Raw genomic sequence first — 20,183 nt, forward strand, 5'->3', positions numbered from 1 at the left:
TGCACAATACCACCGTAACACACTACATCACAACTGCACAATACCACCGTAACACAGTACATCACAACTGCACAATACCACCGTAACACACTATATCACAACTGCACAATACCACCGTAACACACTACATCACAACTGCACAATACCACCGTAACACACTACATCACAACTGCACAATACCACCGTAACACACTACATCACAACTGCACAATACCACCGTAACACACTATATCACAACTGCACAATACCACCGCCACACACTATATCACAACTGCACAATACCACCGTAACACACTATATCACAACTGCACAATACCACCGCCACACACTATATCACAACTGCACAATACCACCGTAACATACTACATCACAACTGCACAATACCACCGTAACACAGTACATCACAACTGCACAATACCACCGTAACACACTACATCACAACTGCACAATACCACCGTAACACACTACATCACAACTGCACAATACCACCGTAACACACTACATCACAACTGCACAATACCACCGTAACATACTACATCACAACTGCACAATACCACCGTAACACACTACATCACAACTGCACAATACCACCGTAACACAGTATATCACAACTGCACAATACCACCGTAACACACTATATCACAACTGCACAATACCACCGTAACACACTACATCACAACTGCACAATACCACCGTAACACACTACATCACAACTGCACAATACCACCGTAACACACTACATCACAACTGCACAATACCACCGTAACACACTATATCACAACTGCACAATACCACCGCCACACACTATATCACAACTGCACAATACCACCGTAACATACTACATCACAACTGCACAATACCACCGTAACACAGTACATCACAACTGCACAATACCACCGTAACACACTACATCACAACTGCACAATACCACCGTAACACACTACATCACAACTGCACAATACCAACGTAACACACTACATCACAACTGCACAATACCACCGTAACATACTACATCACAACTGCACAATACCACCGTAACATACTACATCACAACTGCACAATACCACCGTAACACAGTACATCACAACTGCACAATACCACCGTAACACACTACATCACAACTGCACAATACCACCGTAACACACTACATCACAACTGCACAATACCACCGTAACACACTACATCACAACTGCACAATACCACCGTAACACACTACATCACAACTGCACAATACCACCGCCACATTAGCACTTTAAACATGCCTCGCAAATGATGAGGTTCTAATATTGTTCCATCAGAGCAAAGAGAACCACTGTTCTACTTTGTAATGCTTCACCCACGTACTACAAATACAAATAATTGCCAACAGAACCTAAACACCTAACCTAACCAGTGCCTAAATGTGCACAATGTGGTAATATATAACAATATGAATTTAGTTTTGATAAAGTTCCTTTTGTTAATGAACAGCATGTTAAAATTGATAGATGCGTTTTGGGGTCTACCGCTGGGTGGAATGAACTTGTTCTGAGAACGGTTTGACAAACGACTAACAACTGATGACGTTCGAACGTTTCTCGAACAGTGCCTCGCTGACGACTTCTGTTCGAACTGCAATGCTGTATCCTATACGATCCTATAGGAACAAAGTTATTACAATGATATATATCCCTGTACTTTTTTTATTTGTCTGTTTTTCTTGTATGACCGCGACTCCTGCTTGACCAACAGAGAGGGTGATGTATGTGGCTGCCAAGGAGGATACACAAGAATAGTCCCATGCTAATTGTTTGGGATTATGGACAACGCCCTTAACGTTCACTCCATGGGCATAGTATGATTCCGGCCAGCTGATCAGCCGGGGTAGTGGTTACAGTAGAATAGATTATGAGGCTCTCTCTTTGCTGGACACTGGGCAGAGGCAAGGCTCCTCCTAATGACCTCATTGTGTCTTGTGTGCCAGCCCCCTGATTTTCCGCAGTGCAGACTATGCGATCCATATCCATCTGCATCTACCTCATTGCAAATATACCTATATGCAGTGTGGATTGGGGCAACAAGGCAGAGTACAACTGCAATATGGAGCTACTGTAGATCAAGCCGTGTGCCTGTTGTAGTCATAGAGACTGCCAAAGGGTAAATCTCTGCACAGGGAGACCAGACAGCTGTGAGGCGATCAGTCACTGAGGATTGCTATTGCCTCCACCAAAGCTGTGGCTTCTTTCTCTCCAATGGGACTGTCCCAGCTGGATTGTTTGTTGGCTTTCAGTAAGGCTGGTCTGAGTGTTGGGTCTGCCAAAGTTCCCCATTGTGTGTTGAAATCCATGTAGTTGGGGTCATGTATTCCCACTGAGTACCTCAAGTTGTCTGATAGAGAGATGCTGAGGAGGAAGATAAGAAGGCTGGGAGAGCAATTTGGGTGGCAGTGTGGACACCAATACCACCGAGTCTGACTGGAAGAGTGACTTGATTCCACTGTCAATCATTGAGGGAAAAGTTGACAACTATTTCTAACATGGTATCATACTCTTCAAGCTCTGGGTTGTTGTAAGATGAGGCGCACCTCAAACGTAGGTTAGATTTGGAAGCGACAGGCATCAAGTGAGAAGATAAAATATGTAATGAGCAGCGATGTCACCAATCCTTTCTTTCATCCTCCTTAAGTCAGTAATTTTTTTATCAAAGCTCTCATCAATGGCATAAGCCCGAGTAGGGCTCCGAGGAGAGTGCTCTCTGCAGGCCTTCTCACATCGACTTCAGGGTACACTAGCATATTGTGCACGTTTAAACGTAGGTTAGGTTAGGTTAGGTTAGGTTAGGTTAGGTTAGGTTAGGTTAGGTTAGGTTAGGTTAGGTTAGGTTAGGTTAGGTTAGGTTAGGTTAGGTTACCTCTTTAGGTTGAGTTGGAGAATTTTTTATTGGAAGTATGTGGGTGAAGCAGTTATAGAGTTGCAATTCGAACAGAGGTCGTCAGAGAAGCACTGTTCTCGAGAAATGTTCAAACGTCATCAGTTATTAGCCGAGTGTAATGTTTTCCAATCTTAAACAGGGGGTTTGGTGGCTGCTTGGAATCACTTTTGGCTTTTGTTCATAAGGAGGGGCTGCTGAATCTTTTCTTAGTTTGAATCTGGCTACAGATTATTTAATCAGTTTAGGACAGAAACGAGTGTAAGAGAGTTAAAGTAAAACACATTATTGGGTATGTTGGATTTATAATATAATTGTTTTATGTTGTATTTTGCTCAAGATTTCTGTCATTTATTGCATTTATAACTTTACATGGAAAGGCCATATTTACAATGGATCAGAGGTAACATTAAATATTCATGTTGGCAGTGTGTGGACGAGGAAGGATTACGACTCAGCGCCGAAGACGTCCCTGATAGACAGCGGTGTTTGGAGAGGAACTTTTCCTGGGTGAACAGCGAAGTGCACTTCGACCACGTCGGGATGGCCTACCTCGCCCTCTTCCAGGTCGCCACCTGGAAAGGATGGATCCAAATCATGAACGATGCCATCGACTCAACTCAGGTTTGACTGACCCTGAAGGTTGTGTTGACTGACCTTGAAGGTTGTGTTGACTGACCTTGAAGGTTGTGTTGACAGACCTTGAAGGTTGTGTTGACTGACCTTGAAGGTCGTGTTGACTGACCTTGCAGGCTATGTTGACTGACCCTACAGGCTGTGTTGACTGACCCTGCAGGCTGTGTTGACTGACCCGGCAGGTTGCGCAACACTGCAACAGTTCATTAGTGTTGTGTTAGTGTCAGGCGTCAGATGACATTCCTCTCTTTTACTGACATTTACAAGGGTAGGCCTAAATTACTGATAATTCTCCAGTGTGGAAGGTGGTGTGGTGAGTAAGAGGTGGTGATATGGTGATGATTGTCAGGTGGTGATATGGTGATGATTGTCAGGTGCTGATATGGTGATGATTGTCAGGTGGTGTTATAGTGATGATTGTCAGGTGGTGTTATGGTGATGGTTGACAGGTGGTGTTATAATGATGATTGGCAGGTGATATTATGGCGATTAAGAAGTGTTGTTATATTGATGATTGACAGGTGATGTTATGGTGATGATTGACAGGTGATGTTATGAGATGATTGACAGGTGGTATTGTGGTGATGATTGACAGGTGGTGTTATGGTGAGTAAGAGGTGATGTAATGGTGATGATTGACAGGTGGTGTTATGGTGATGATTGACTGGTGATGTTATGTGATAATTGATAGGTGGTATTATGGTGATGATTGACAGGTGATGTTATGTGATGATTGACAGGTAATGCAATGTGATGATTGTCAGGTGATGTTATTTTATGATTATCAGGTGGTGTTATGGTTCATTTGGGTACTCAGTTTCCACCCCGTGTCTCCCTCTTTCGTGTTCCACCCATGCTACACAATTTGTCTTTGTCCACCCTGTCAATCCCTCTGAGAGTTTTGTGGATGCTGATCATATCTTCCCTAACACTCTTCTGCCGTTCAGGGACGTGAAGTTTCCTTGTAACTCATTCCTTCAGTTCTGGGACTAGTCTGATAGCATACCTCTGAATCTTCACTATATTTGTCTTGTGTTTAACTAGGTATGGACTTGATCCTGGAGCTGCATACTCCAGGATTTGTCTGACATATGTGGTATTCAAAATTCTGAACGATTCTTTAAACAAGTTCTAAGGGCATTTCTCGTGTTGGTCAATCTAGTATATGCCGCTGATGATATCCTTTTGACGTGTGCTTCTGGGGACAGGTTCGGTGTGATATCAACTCCCCAGATCTTTCTCTCTACCTGACTCTTGCAGGATTTCACCTCCCATATGGTACCTTGTATTCGTCCTCCTGCTCCCTTCACCTAATTTCATCACTTTACATTTACATGAGTTAAACTTTAGTAGTCATTTTCTAGACCATTCCTCCAGTTTGTCTAGGTCGTCCTGTAGTCTCTTATCTTCATCTGTCTTGAATCGTCTCATAATTTTTGCATCATCAGCAAACATTAAGAGGAATGAGTCTATACCCTCTGGAAGATCGTTTACACATATTAGAAACAAGATGGGTCCAAGTACAAAGCCCTGTGGGACTTCGCTGGTAACATCTCACTACTCTGATGTCTCCCTCTCACAGTTACTTGTTGTTTCCTGTTGCTTAGATACTCTCTTATCCACTGGAGTGCCTTGGCTTTTACTCCTGCCTGTTGCTCCAACTTTTGTAACAGCCATTTATGGGGTATTGTGTGAAAGGCTTTCGGAGTGTCCAAGAAAATCCAGTCTGCCCAACCTTCTCTTTCTTACCTAATTTTTGTCGCCTCGTCATATAATTCTATTAATTTAAGCCTATGAGGCACGCTTTACCATCTCTGAACCCTTGCTGGTGGTGTGTTGCAAAGTTCTTTCCCTCCAGATGCTCTACGAGCCTTTTACTCGCGATCTTCTCCATCACCTTGCATGGTATACAAGTTATGAAAAACTGGCCTGCAGTTCAGTGTCTCTTGCCTGTCACCCTGTTTGTATATTGGGACTACATTAACTGTCTTCCAGCTTTCCGGTAGGTCTCCTGTTTCCAGTGACCTGTTATACACCATAGAGAGTGGCACACTTAGTGCTTCTGCACCTTCTTTTAGTATCCAAGGTGAGATTCTGTCAGGCCCAACACGTTCAAGGCCTTTGTCTCGTTCAGGTCCAACTGAATGAAGGTGATTAAGACGCGGTGGTGTACACTGTGAGTGAGGTGCAGTGGTGTACACTGTGAGTGTGGTGTGGTGGTGTACACTGTGAGTGAGGTGCGGTGGTGTACACTTGAGTGAGGTGCGGCGGTGTACACTGTGAGTGAGGTGCGGTGGTGTACACTGTGAGTGAGGTGCAGTGGTGTACACTGTGAGTGTGGTGCGGTGGTGTACACTGTGAGTGAGGTGCGGTGGTGTACACTTGAGTGTGGTGCGGTGGTGTACACTGTGAGTGAGGTGCGGTGGTGTACACTGTGAGTGTGGTGCGGTGGTGTACACTGTGAGTGAGGTGCGGTGGTGTACACTTGAGTGAGGTGCAGTGGTGTACACTGTGAGTGAGGTGCGGTGGTGTACACTTGAGTGTGGTGCGGTGGTGTACACTGTGAGTGTGGTGTACACTGTGAGTGTGGTGCGGTGGTGTACACTGTGAGTGTGGTGCGGTGGTGTACACTGTGAGTGTGGTGCGGTGGTGTACACTGTGAGTGTGGTGCGGTGGTGTACACTGTGAGTGTGGTGCGGTGGTGTACACTGTGAGTGTGGTGCGGTGGTGTACACTGTGAGTGAGGTGCGGTGGTGTACACTGTGAGTGTGGTGCGGTGGTGTACACTGTGAGTGTGGTGCGGTGGTGTACACTGTGAGTGAGGTGCGGTGGTGTACACTGTGAGTGTGGTGCGGTGGTGTACACTGTGAGTGTGGTGCGGTGGTGTACACTGTGAGTGAGGTGCGGTGGTGTACACTGTGAGTGAGGTGCGGTGGTGTACACTGTGAGTGAGGTGCGGTGGTGTACACTGTGAGTGAGGTGCGGTGGTGTACACTGTGAGTGTGGTGCGGTGGTGTACACTGTGAGTGAGGTGCGGTGGTGTACACTGTGAGTGAGGTGCGGTGGTGTACACTGTGAGTGAGGTGCTGTGGTGTACACTGTGAGTGAGGTGCAGTGGTGTACACTGTGAGTGTGGTGCGGTGGTGTACACTGTGAGTGTGGTGCGGTGGTGTACACTGTGAGTGTGGTGCGGTGGTGTACACTGTGAGTGAGGTGCGGTGGTGTACACTGTGAGTGTGGTGCGGTGGTGTACACTGTGAGTGAGACGCTGTGGTGTTCACAGGTGGAGTATCAGCCCATGCGAGAGGTCAACCTCAACATGTACCTGTACTTCGTGTTCTTCATCATCTTCGGGTCGTTCTTCACCCTCAACCTCTTCATTGGTGTCATCATCGATAACTTCAATGAGCAGAAAAAGAAGATAAGTATTAAATCCCACGCAGTTTGAGTTATCTTGAGATGATTTCGGGGCTTTTTAGTGTCCCCGCGGCCCGGTCCTCGACCAGGCCTCCACCCCCAGGAAGCAGCCCGTGACAGCTGACTAACTCCCAGGTACCTATTTACTGCTAGGTAACAGGGGCATTCAGGGTGAAAGAAACTTTGCCCATTTGTTTCTGCCTTGTGCGGGAATCGAACCCGCGCCACAGAATTACGAGTCCTGCGCGCTATCCACCAGGCTACGAGGTCATGAGTAAAATGTACATGAGTCAAGAGGGTACACAATGGGGGTGTTGTGAGGGTTTAATTACAGAAAGTTTCTCACACAACCACCATAAACATTTCAAAGATATTACTAATTTAGACTTAGAATTTGAGATACACTTGATAAGATTGCATTATTTCTTAATCATTTATGAATTTAAACATTTATTTTTAAGCATTTGAACAAAACATCTCTTAGAAGGTATGAAGTTTGTTGATATGTCCTGTTACTACTAGACACTGTACCTGATACATGACCCGCATTGTACCTGGTACATGACCCGCACTGTACCTGGTACATGACCCGCACTGTACCTGGTACATGACCCACACTGTACCTGGTACATGACCCACACTGTACCTGGTACATGACCCACACTGTACCTGGTACATGACCCGCACTGTACCTGGTACATGACCCACACTGTAACTGGTACATGACCCGCACTGTACCTGGTACATGACCCACACTGTACCTGGTACATGACCCGCACTATACCTGGTACATGACCCACACTGTACCTGGTACATGACCCACACTGTACCTGGTACATGACCCACACTGTACCTGGTACATGACCCGCACAATACCTGGTACATGACCCACACTGTACCTGGTACATGACCCGCACTATACCTGGTACATGACCCACACTGTACCTGGTACATGACCCGCACTATACCTGGTACATGACCCACACTGTACCTGGTACATGACCCACACTGTACCTGGTACATGACCCACACTATACCTGGTACATGACCCACACTGTACCTGGTACATGACCCACACTGTACCTGGTACATGACCCGCACTGTACCTGATACATGACCCATACCCAACCTCACCATACCCACCCACACCACACCATTCCCGCCCTCACCTACCATACCCACCCACACCACACCATACCCGCCCTCACCACACCATACCCGCCCTCACCACACCATACCCACCCACACCACACCATACCCGCCCTCACCACACCATACCCACCCACACCACACCATACCCACCCTCACCACACCATACCCGCCCTCAAAACATATAATATCTAAGTCTCTGTAGTAGAGAGAGAGGTTATCATGATATACTGGAGATCAAGTATGGTAAGTCTGTCACAGCTACAGTAACTGTGTGTATAGCATGACAGGAGAGAGACAGGTGTCATTATGAAGATTGACAGAAGACAGGAGTGTTCAGTGAGCACTGTTGAGTGACGGAATGTTGGGGTGCTCAGTGAGCACTAGAGATCACCCAGCCTCGGCGTGCTCTTTGATTGTATATTTTGCGGTGTTCAGGCAGGAGGGTCGCTGGAGATGTTCATGACTGACGACCAGAAGAAATATTACAATGCCATGAAGAAGATGGGCGGCAAGAAGCCTCTCAAGGCCATCCCTCGGCCACAGGTACTGTACCCAGGTACCCAGGGTCCGCCTCGCCCTCTCCTCACACTGAGCATCAGCGCCTCGCCCTCCTCTTCCACTGGGCATCACGGCCTCACCGGGCCGCCTTCCCCTCCCACTGGGCATCACCACCTCACTTACACTTCCTGTTTCACTCCACCTTTCACCACTTTTTATTCGTGAATTTTGAGTCGTGTTCTCTGTGCCATATATAACCGAAATGAATTATTTTGTTGCCCTTTGCCATATCACTTAATTTGTTTCTTCTTGTCTCGTTCTTTAATAGTTATTATTACTTAGGTGTACTGTAGCTACCTTTTATCATATTCATATGATGCCCAATCATATATATATATATATATATATATATATATATATATATATATATATATATATATATATATATATATATATATATATATATATATATATATATATGACAGTGTCAGACCATGGAGGAAAAATTGAAACAGGAATTTCCTTAAGTACTTTCGTATATTAATACATCTTCAGAAGGAGTTTTACAGGTCAAGTATTGGACTGTTGGTGGGTATGAATATGAGCTGCATCGAATGGGCCAATAGGCCTTCTGCAGTTCTTGTGCATATTTGCGTCCACCTAATTCCATTCATTTGTTATTGTACCTCACCTCACTCCACCACTCTCTCCTGCCTATACATGTCCAATACTTGACCTGTAAAACTCCTTCTGAAGATGTATTAATATACGAAAGTACTTAAGGAAATTGCTATTTCAATTTTCCTCCGTGGTCTGACAGTCACATTTTTAATCACGTGTTTATTTTTCGTGATTTACACACACGCTAAATATATATATATATATATATATATATATATATATATATATATATATATATATATATATATATATATATATATATATATATATATAACAAATATTTATATAATGACTACAAATCTACAAAAAATGTATGTAAAATACAAACAGAATAAACGACAATTATAAAGTACTAACCAAAATCTTATAAAAAACTCAAATATTCAGGGGTTAATTTTATTTAATATTTGAGTTTTTTATAAGATTTTGGTTAGTACTTTATAATTGTCGTTTATTCTGTTTGTATTTTACATACATTTTTTGTAGATTTGTAGTCATTATATATATATATATATATATATATATATATATATATGTGTGTGTGAGTGTGTGTGGCAATCAACAGCCATTTAATGCACAACTATATTCTACCCACTTCAAGACTCCGAATCAATATAGAAGTATCAAGAGGAAGTATGGGTATATTTTGGTAGCAGTCTTTCTTGTAAACATATGTTCTTGAATATGACCGAAAAAGTAAGATTAATATTTCTAACACGAATCTTCTCAATATTTTTTACATTCTTCACTGTCGAGGGTAATTGATAAAGTAGTTCTCCAAAATTCATTCTTTTTATTTCTAGTCTGACGCCTAAACGCGTTTCGTAATTCCTTATTACATTTTCAAAGACTTAATTTTCACAAAAAATACATTCATACTTATACTCGTTTTTGGGTGCGGTGATATGGCACAAAAGTTTTGGGTGAGGTGAAACAGAAGACAGAACACGAAACAATGGATATAACTTGGATATGAGAACATAAGAATGGAAGTAACTGCAGAAGGCCTATTGGCCCATACTTCCTCTTGCTGCTTCCATATTGGTTCGGGGTCTTGAAGTAGGTAGAATATAGTTGTGCATTAATTGGCTGTTGACCCAATTATATATAGGTAGCATCCTCTGAATCCTTAACAATCGAAATTTAACTGAACAAAACACCAACAAATACCTTTGTTTACTCAGTAATAAATAGATATCTGGGAGAAAATCCCGGGTACATATTTGCTGTACATATATACACAGGCATGAGTGGAAAAGATACATGCTCAACCGTCGCTGTCGTGCTCGGGAATTGAACCGGGGTTCTAAAGTTGTAAGTGGAGGACATAGACCACTGCGCTACATGACAATAATTGTGACATGTATAAGCCCTTCTCACACCTGGTGTCGGGCGCCCAACCCCATGACATCACAGTGGTTACCAAACTAATCCAACCTTTAATAATCTTCTCACCTGATAATTAAAAACGTTCATAATTTTTCAAATGATAAGTTATTAAATTTAATAATAATTTTATTATACAAAATTTTCAATTAGTTGTTAGAATTAGGATGTTAGTTAAGCTTTCTCCCACAACGAGGTGATGGCGTCAGTGGCACTCCAACCTTGTGGTTAACATCACATCTTTTACTTATATAATTAACTGCATTATAAAATATCGAATGACACTCAAGACAATTAAAATAAAATAATAATTATATAGATTAGTTGATAGGTGGTTTCGACAACAGACTGTGACTGTGGATCTCTATGGCATAGCCAACAGTGGCACAGTCTGTTGTTAGAAAAGCTCTAACCAGCCGAAACGTTCAACACTCCTTTTCCCATTTCTCTATGTGTATATATATATATATATATATATATATATATATATATATATATATATATATATATATATATATATATATATATATATATATATATATATATTATATATTATAATATTATAATATAATATGAGGAATGAGAGAGTAGCAGAGACCTTGAACACACTCGTAGACTCAGAGACTATAGCACTCCATGGAAACAAGAGTGTGTAGAGTAGCCGCTACACTACCAACATATGTATTACTGTGTGTGTGTTTGTAGCAAAATGTGTTTGGAGAGTATTTATATAAACTTTAGCTATCCCTTAACTTGTATGTACAATTTACAACAGAGATTGTACACTATTCGTGTTACTATGTGTGTGTACCCAGTCACTCCACCCCAGGCCGTCCCCAACCATCGCACCACCATTACAACACCCCCTCCGCCCCCCCCCCTCCCCCAAAACAAGGAAGGATATACCGAGAAGTGTACTGCATTTCTCGGTGTATATACACTTAGTGTACTTTAGTCCTGGACAATATTCAGGAGTAAAGTATACTTGCTGGTTGGTCAGTAAGCTGTTGTGGTTACCTTAATAACCCTTCAGGGGTTAATTTGGGTGTGAAGCCCAACACCTAACCATAAACCCTCCCCCCTTCCACCCCCCACCACCAACCTTTGCACCTCCATCATCACCCCAACTAATGACCAGATTTCATTGGTATTTGCAGGCTTCTTGTATGTTGCTCAGTGTGTATTACTGTGCCTCTTCAAGCCCGCCCAACAACAAGAGTTCATATAAACGCTTCACAGCTTCCTTTTTAGTGTGTGCCCGAGGCTAGTGGTGTCCCCGTCCTGCCTCCCCCCCCCCCCCATGCCCCCTCCATCAGTGGCAGTGTTGACAAACGTCCAGGTGTGCCCCGTAGCCTCCCCACACTACCACTACCTCCCCACCATGCAACTACCACCATCACCCCCAACCTTTAAGCTTCCCTTCCGTAAAAGCTACCGTCTTCCCCAACCCTTACCTGTAACCCCACCTCCACCACTACGTTTCTCAGCCCGACTCCTGGACGACCAGCCCGCCCCTCGCCACAACTGGTGGTGGTGGTCGGGGCTGTAGACCAATAAAGCTTTGCCCGCACCTCCTTAACTCGGCCCATAACCTCGCAACCACCATGTACCCAGCCTGCTTGTGTCACCAGTGTCAGGCTCTACCACCATGCTCAACATGGGGCTCTAACACTGCTCAACATGGGGCTCTAACACTGCTCAACATGGGGCTCTACCACCATGCTCAACATGGGGCTCTAACACTGCTCAACATGGGGCTCTACCACCATGCTCAACATGGGGCTCTAACACTGCTCAACATGGGGCTCAATCACTGCTCAACATGGGGCTCTAACACTGCTCAACATGGGTCTCTATCACTGCTCAACATGGGTCTCTAACACTGCTCAACATGGGTCTCTAACACTGCTCAACATGGGACTCTACCACCATACTCAACATCGTTCTCTAACACTGCTCAACATGGGTCTCTACCACCATGCTCAACATGGGTGTCTAACATTGCTCAACATGGGTCTCTAGCACTGCACAACATGGGTCTCTACCACTGCTCAACATGGGTCTCTACCACTGCTCAACATGGGTCTCTAACACTGCTCAACATGGGTCTCTACCACCATGCTCAACATGGGTGTCTAACGTTGCTCAACATGGGTCTCTAGCACTGCACAACATGGGTCTCTAACACTACTCAACATGGGTCTCTACCACCATGCTCAACATGGGTGTCTACCACTGCTCAACATGGGTCTCTAACACTGTTCAACATGGGTCTCTACCACTGCTCAACATGGGTCTCTAACACTACTCAACATGGGTCTCTACCACCATGCTCAACATGGGTGTCTACCACTGCTCAACATGGGTCTCTAACACTGTTCAACATGGGTCTCTACCACTGCTCAACATGGGTCTCTAACACTGCACAACATGGGTGTCTAACACTGCTCAACATGGGTCTCTACCACTGCTCAACATGGGTCTCTAACACTGCTCAACATGGGTCTCTACCACCATGCTCAACATGGGTGTCTAACGTTGCTCAACATGGGTCTCTAGCACTGCACAACATGGGTCTCTAACACTACTCAACATGGGTCTCTACCACCATGCTCAACATGGGTGTCTACCACTGCTCAACATGGGTCTCTAACACTGTTCAACATGGGTCTCTACCACTGCTCAACATGGGTCTCTAACACTACTCAACATGGGTCTCTACCACCATGCTCAACATGGGTGTCTACCACTGCTCAACATGGGTCTCTAACACTGTTCAACATGGGTCTCTACCACTGCTCAACATGGGTCTCTAACACTGCACAACATGGGTGTCTAACACTGCTCAACATGGGTCTCTACCACTGCTCAACATGGGTGTCTAACACTACTCAACATGGGTGTCTAACACTGCTCAACATGGGTCTCTAACACTGCTCAACATGGGTGTCTAACACTGCTCAACATGGGTCTCTAACACTGTTCAACATGGGTCTCTACCACTGCTCAACATGGGTGTCTAACACTGCTCAACATGGGTCTCTAACACTGCTCAACATGGGTCTCTAACACTGCTCAACATGGGTGTCTAACACTGCTCAACATGGGTCTCTACCACTGCTCAACATGGGTGTCTAACACTGCTCAACATGGGTCTCTAACACTGCTCAACATGGGTGTCTAACACTGCTCAACATGGGTCTCTACCACCATGCTCAACATGGGTCTCTACCACTGCTCAACATGGGTCTCTAACACTGCTCAACATGGGTCTCTAACACTGCTCAACATGGGTCTCTAACACTGCACAACATGGGTCTCTAACACTGCTCAACATGGGTCTCTAACACTGCACAACATGGGTCTCTAACACTGCTCAACATGGGTCTCTAACACTGCACAACATGGGTCTCTAACACTACTCAACATGGGTCTCTACCACTGCTCAACATGGGTCTCTAACACTGCTCAACATCGTTCTCTAACACTGCTCAACATGGGTCTCTAACACTGCTCAACATGGGTCTCTAACACTGCTCAACATGGGTCTCTACCACCATGCTCAACATGGGTCTCTAACACTGCTCAACATGGGTCTCTATCACTGTTCAACATGGGTCTCTAACACTGCTCAACATGGGTCTCTAACACTGCTCAACATGGGTCTCTAACACTGCTCAACATGGGTGTCTAACACTGCTCAACATGAGTCTCTAATACTGCTCAACATACTTCTCTAATACTGCTCAACATACGCACATACATACATACATACATACATACATACATACATACATACATACATACATACATACATACATACATACATACACGCCACAAAGAAAGAGTGGAAGTGTGTGAAGGGTGAGCCATCTCCAAGAGTGAGATGTGTGACCGTGAGATAGAGCGCAAGGTGAGGTTACACATCACGACCTCACCTGCCTGTGGTTACCTCCCGGGGCACCCTGAGGTGCTCCTGGAGGTCACCACAAACATCCCTCAACATCAACACCTTTCACTGCTTCTTTGTGTATTTTTTATTATGCTCCTCGCGAGAAATATAATAATATCGTAAAGTATTAAAACAAACAGTATAAAGTATGACGTAGATTAGGCACGTATTTCCCTTCGATGAACACTGCACTAGCAAATATATGTATGTTATAATATACTTGTTTGTGTGTAGTAGTGTCTGTGAGGCTATTGTTGCTTCCCACAACACCCGCGCCCTCAGCCGCCGCCCATAGGGAGAGTACCCCCACATCTGCGTACCGCTGACGCTCCTGTAGTCCTCTCGCTGTGGTGCACCACGACGGTACACGCATCCTGTAGCGCACAGCAGCACACACGCGATCATAACACTTGAATGAGTGCTCAAATGATCCTTGTCACACTGCCAGATGCACCATATGAGACTGTACACTATATATATATATATATATATATATAAACTATATATAATATATATAATGCGTATGTATGTGTGTGCTTTAAAGTATATCAAGATTTTTCTCGTTTTGGCTTGAAGAATGCCGATGAGCTCTGCAGGATGCGCTTCAGCCCCGCTGGCAGCCACTTACCCGAGATTTTTCCCCGTCCGCTCGAAAGAATAAAAAAATAGTACGACTGTAATATCAAGGTTGGGCACCAGTGTTCTTTCAGTCCCCGGCGCCTGCATTTCCCGCATGTTTGTCTCGTATAAAATATTGCAGTTCGTTCATCTGAGCTCACTAATGACAGCTTGTCCACCTTTGGGTAATTAGAAGGACTGCACTAATTAAGGCGCCTTAGCTAAAATCTTATCGCCAGAAATACCCCATCAGGCGTCGATATTAAATCCAACAACACGACAAAGCTTTGTAAATAATAAAACAAACATATATTATTCAAGAATTCGTCATGAACGCAGGTGGATAGTTTGTCAAAACAATAATAGATTACAATCAGTTCTGTATCTAATCAAACGAGTCGTACGGTCCGTAATTCCCTTAGTTCAAGCTGATCTTTCACGCAATACAGTTAAGAGTCGCTCTCAATGTCCACACATGACGTGATTAACGGAAGTTCATCCAGGTGTGGAAAACCTCGAGCCACTGTTGAACATCAGGAGGCAGTGTTAACACATGGAGCCAGTGTTGAATACCAGGAGACTGTAAGCACTCTGCAATGTATGCAGTGTAAACGGCGTACGACAGTAAGCGCTCCACGTCATACGACAGTAAACGCTCCACGTCATACGACAGTAAATGCTTCACGTCGTACGACAGAAACGCTTCACGTTGTACGACAGTAAGCGCTCTACGTCGTACGACAGTAAGCACCCCTCGTCATACGACAGCAAGTGCTCTACGTCGTACGACAGTAAGCACCCCTCGTCATACGACAGCAAGTGCTCTACGTCGTACGACAGTAAGCCCTCCACGTCGTACGACAGTAAGCGCTCAACATCGTACGACAGTAAGCCCTCCACGTCATACGACAGTAATCGCTCCACATCATACGACAGTAAGCGTTCTAAGTCGTACAACAGTAAGCGCTCTACATCATACGACAATAAGCACTCCACGTCATAGGACAGTAAGCGTTCCAAGTCGTACGACAGTCCATGTCGTACAACAGTAAGTGCTCCACGTCGTGCGACAGTTAGTTATCCACATCGTACGACGGTAAGTGCGCCACGTCATTTGACAGTAAGTGCTCCATGTCGTACGACAGTAAGCGCTCCACGTCGTACAACAGTAAGCGATCTACGTCGTACGACAGTAAGCGTTCCCGTCGTACGACAATAAGAGATCCTCCTCGCACGGTAATAAGCGTTCGGCGTCAGCTACAGGAGCAGTGTTGAAAAAAAATGCAGATTGAACATCGTATTGCATTTCAGAATCGCTGAAGTGTAGAACAGAACCATTTGACATATATATATATATATATATATATATATATATATATATATATATATATATATATATATATATATATATATATATATATATATATATATATATATATATATGAAAGCTGAGTTTTTTTAACATTGCTGGCACTACAGCAAGTGAGGGTATGGCCAGTGAACGTGAGAATATTATCAATGGGTACCGAGATTTGGAGGTGAGGGCACAGGGAGCGTGCCAAGGGAACCCAAACCCCAGTTGGGTGCGCTCCTTTCTGTTGAACTATCTAGTTGATCCCGGATCTCAATGCCGACGGCTTATTGTCATGTCAAGAACGTATTCTCCCGCCCTCCCCCCCACCAGCGTCAAGGTTTCTGAGTTTAATCACAAGGTTTCATTGTTATTATTCCTTGAACCTCCCTCTTGTTCTACTGTGACCTTGTTCTCTATGTTAGTCGTTTATATCTGCCTATGTTTCTCTTTCTCACACACACACTCACACTTACACCAAAGGGCCGAAGCTCAACCTCCGCAAGCACAACTCAATACACTCTTCCTTTCCAATTGCTCTCTCTCTCTCTCTCTCTCTCTCTCTCTCTCTCTCTCTCTCTCTCTCTCTCTCTCTCTCTCTCTCTCTCTCTCTCTCTGTCTCTCTCTCTCTCTCTCTCTCTCTCTCTCTCTCTCTCTCTCTCTCTCTCTCTCTCTCTCTCTCTCTCTCTCTCTCTCTCTCTCTCTCTCTCTCTCTCTGTGTCTCTCTCTCTCTCTCTCTCTCTCTCTCTGTGTCTCTCTCTCTCTCTCTCTCTCTCTCTCTCTCTCTCTCTCTGTGTCTCTCTCTCTCTCTCTCTCTCTCTCTCTCTCTCTCTCTCTCTCTCTCTCTCTCTCTCTCTCTCTCTCTCTCTCTCTCTCTCTCTCTCTCTCTCTCTCTCTCTCTCTCTCTGTGTCTCTCTCTCTCTCTCTGTCTCTCTCTCTCTCTCTCTCTCTCTCTCTCTCTCTCTCTCTCTCTCTCTCTCTCTCTCTCTCTCTCTCTCTCTCTCTCTCTGTCTCTCTCTCTGTCTCTCTCTCTCTCTCTCTCTCTCTCTCTCTCTATCTCTCTCTCTCTCTCTCTCTCTCTCTCTCTCTCTCTCTCTCTCTGTCTCTCTCTCTGTCTCTCTCTCTCTCTCTCTCTCTCTCTCTCTCTCTCTCTCTCTCTCTCTCTCTCGCTCTCTCGCTCTCTCGCTCTCTCGCTCTCTCGCTCTCTCGCTCTCTCGCTCTCTTTCTCTCTTTCCCTCCCTCTTTCTCTCTTTCCCTCCCTCTTTCTTTCTTTCGCTCTTTCTTCTCCCTGTGTATCATACACTACAGATCCTATTCTCACCCCACTACACCCACTCTTGTATTGTAAGGTCGCTTGATGCGGAACTGAACAGATTTTCCCTAAAGAATTTCCTTAAAGGAGTTTTCCTTAAAGTTTTGGCCGCACACACACTCTTACCTCTTGACACACTCATGTCTCCACTTGCGTTCACAACATTGTTGTCTTCTCCTCCATTTTCAGTCTGAATAAATCTTTCTCTTCATTTTTATTTCTCCTCTCTCTTATCCTCCTCTCCTATCTTATTGACTGTCGTGATGGCCAGCTGTCTACTTGACGCCTGTGATTAACCTCAGTAGACCACAGCGCTACCATCTTCACATGTCGCAAAGACCTTAGCAGTCACCCCCAACGTTTTCTTGTTTTTCTTGCTTAGTTCCGCCCACAAGCCGTGGTGTTCGAGATAGTGACTAACAAGAAGTTCGACATGATCATCATGATCTTCATCGGTATGAACATGCTCACCATGACTATGGATCACTACAATATGACAGAGGAGTGGAAGTCAGTGTTGAACAACTTGAACCTCATCTTTATCTGTATCTTCACGTCGGAGTGTGTCCTCAAGGTCTTCGCTCTCAGATGGCACTACTTCAAGGAGCCGTGGAACCTCTTCGACTTTGTGGTGGTCATCATGTCCATTCTGGGTACGTAATCTCCGCTTCCCCTCTCAATTAATCCTAATCTGTAACCAGCTTTTTGCTATTTTTCAGTAGTGGGTGCGTATGTGCACCTCCCGTTCTTGGCAGGAGGAGCAGCATGGTGGTTACACCTTCGTCAGGAGCCCTGGCGAGAGCATCGGGGCGTAAAGAGTAAAGTATTGGAACATCGACCCTCTGCCACCACACCCGCTGCTCACACCACTCCCCAAGATTACACTGCACCCACGAACATCTCGCAAAATAGTAGAAGGAAGGAAGAAAGGAATTTTCAGGAGAAAGCGCCAAGCCATTATGACTATATAGCGCTTGAAAGGGGTCAGGATCAGGATAGGGGGAAGGAATGATAGAAGAGACTTGCAACTAACAAGGCTACGTTGTTTTGAGTCTATAGTTATTATGACGGCAGAGTCCGCGAAGATGTCTTTGTGTCTGCGAACTCTTACTGCTGAGTTTACTGTGTACTCTTGCTGCGGAGTTTACTGTGTGTTCATGCTGCTGAGTTCACTGTGTGCTCGTGCTGCTGAGTTCACTGTGTGCTCTTGCTGCTGAGTTCACTGTGTGCTCTTGCTGCTGAGTTTACTGTGCTCTTGCTGCTGAGTTTACTGTGTGCTCTTGCTGCTGAGTTTACTGTGTGCTCATGCTGCTGAGTTTACTGTGTGCTCTTGCTGCGGAGTTTACTGTGTGCTCTTGCTGCTGAGTTTACTGTGTGCTCATGCTGCTGAGTTTACTGTGTGCTTATGCTGCTGAGATTACTGTGTGCTCATGCTGCTGAGATTACTGTGTGCTCTTGCTGCGGAGTTTACTGTGTGCTCTTGCTGCGGAGTTTACTGTGTGTTCATGCTACTGAGTTCACTGTGTGCTCGTGCTGTTGAGTTCACTGTGTGCTCTTGCTGCTGAGTTTACTGTGTGCTCTTGCTGCTGAGTTTACTGTGTGCTCATGCTGCTGAGTTTACTGTGTGCTCTTGCTGCTGAGTTTACTGTGTGCTCATGCTGCGGAGTTTACTGTGTGCTCTTGCTGCGGAGTTTACTGTGTGCTCATGCTGCGGAGTTTACTGTGTGCTCTTGCTGTTGAGTTTACTGTGTGCTCATGCTGCTGAGTTTACTGTGTGCTCTTGCTGCGGAGTTTACTGTGTGCTCTTGCTGCTGAGTTCACTGTGTGCTCGTGCTGTTGAGTTTACTGTGTGCTCATGCTGCTGAGTTCACTGTGTGCTCGTGCTGTTGAGATTACTGTGTGCTCTTGCTGCTGAGTTTACTGTGTGCTCGTGCTGTTGAGTTTACTGTGTGCTCTTGCTGCTGAGTTTACTGTGTGCTCTTGCTGCGGAGTTTACTGTGTGCTCATGCTGTTGAGTTTACTGTGTGCTCTTGCTGTTGAGTTTACTGTGTGCTCGTGCTGTTGAGTTTACTGTGTGCTCTTGCTGCTGAGTTCACTGTGTGCTCATGCTGCTGAGTTCACTGTACTCTTGCTGCTGAGTTCACTGTGTGCTCGTGCTGTTGAGTTTACTGTGGGCTCGTGCTGTTGAGTTTACTGTATGCTCTTGCTGCTGAGTTCACTGTGTGCTCTTGCTGCTGAGTTTACTGTGTGCTCATGCTGCTGAGTTTACTGTG

At 44.9% G+C, this 20,183-nt stretch overlaps 1 protein-coding gene across 9 annotated transcripts in view; it reads left to right on the plus strand.

Annotated features, from left to right (window-relative positions):
• LOC123767550 (sodium voltage-gated channel paralytic) overlaps nt 1–20,183 on the plus strand; it is a 328,629-nt gene that overhangs the window by 291,691 nt on the left and 16,755 nt on the right. For 8 of the 9 annotated variants that reach the window (XM_069310346.1, XM_069310351.1, XM_069310345.1 and 5 more), the window contains 2 exons: nt 3,337–3,531; nt 6,827–7,006. In XM_069310346.1, coding sequence (XP_069166447.1) covers nt 3,337–3,531; nt 6,827–6,991 — 360 coding nt within the window. In that variant the 3' untranslated portion in view covers nt 6,992–7,006. Of the gene's footprint in view, nt 1–3,336; nt 3,532–6,826; nt 7,007–8,551; nt 8,656–18,292; nt 18,564–20,183 lie in introns of those variants that run through there. The other variant, XM_069310354.1, reaches the window with a different exon arrangement.

The sequence above is a fragment of the Procambarus clarkii genome, chromosome 67, assembly GCF_040958095.1.
Source record: "Procambarus clarkii isolate CNS0578487 chromosome 67, FALCON_Pclarkii_2.0, whole genome shotgun sequence".
NCBI classification, from domain to species: Eukaryota; Metazoa; Arthropoda; class Malacostraca; order Decapoda; family Cambaridae; genus Procambarus; species Procambarus clarkii.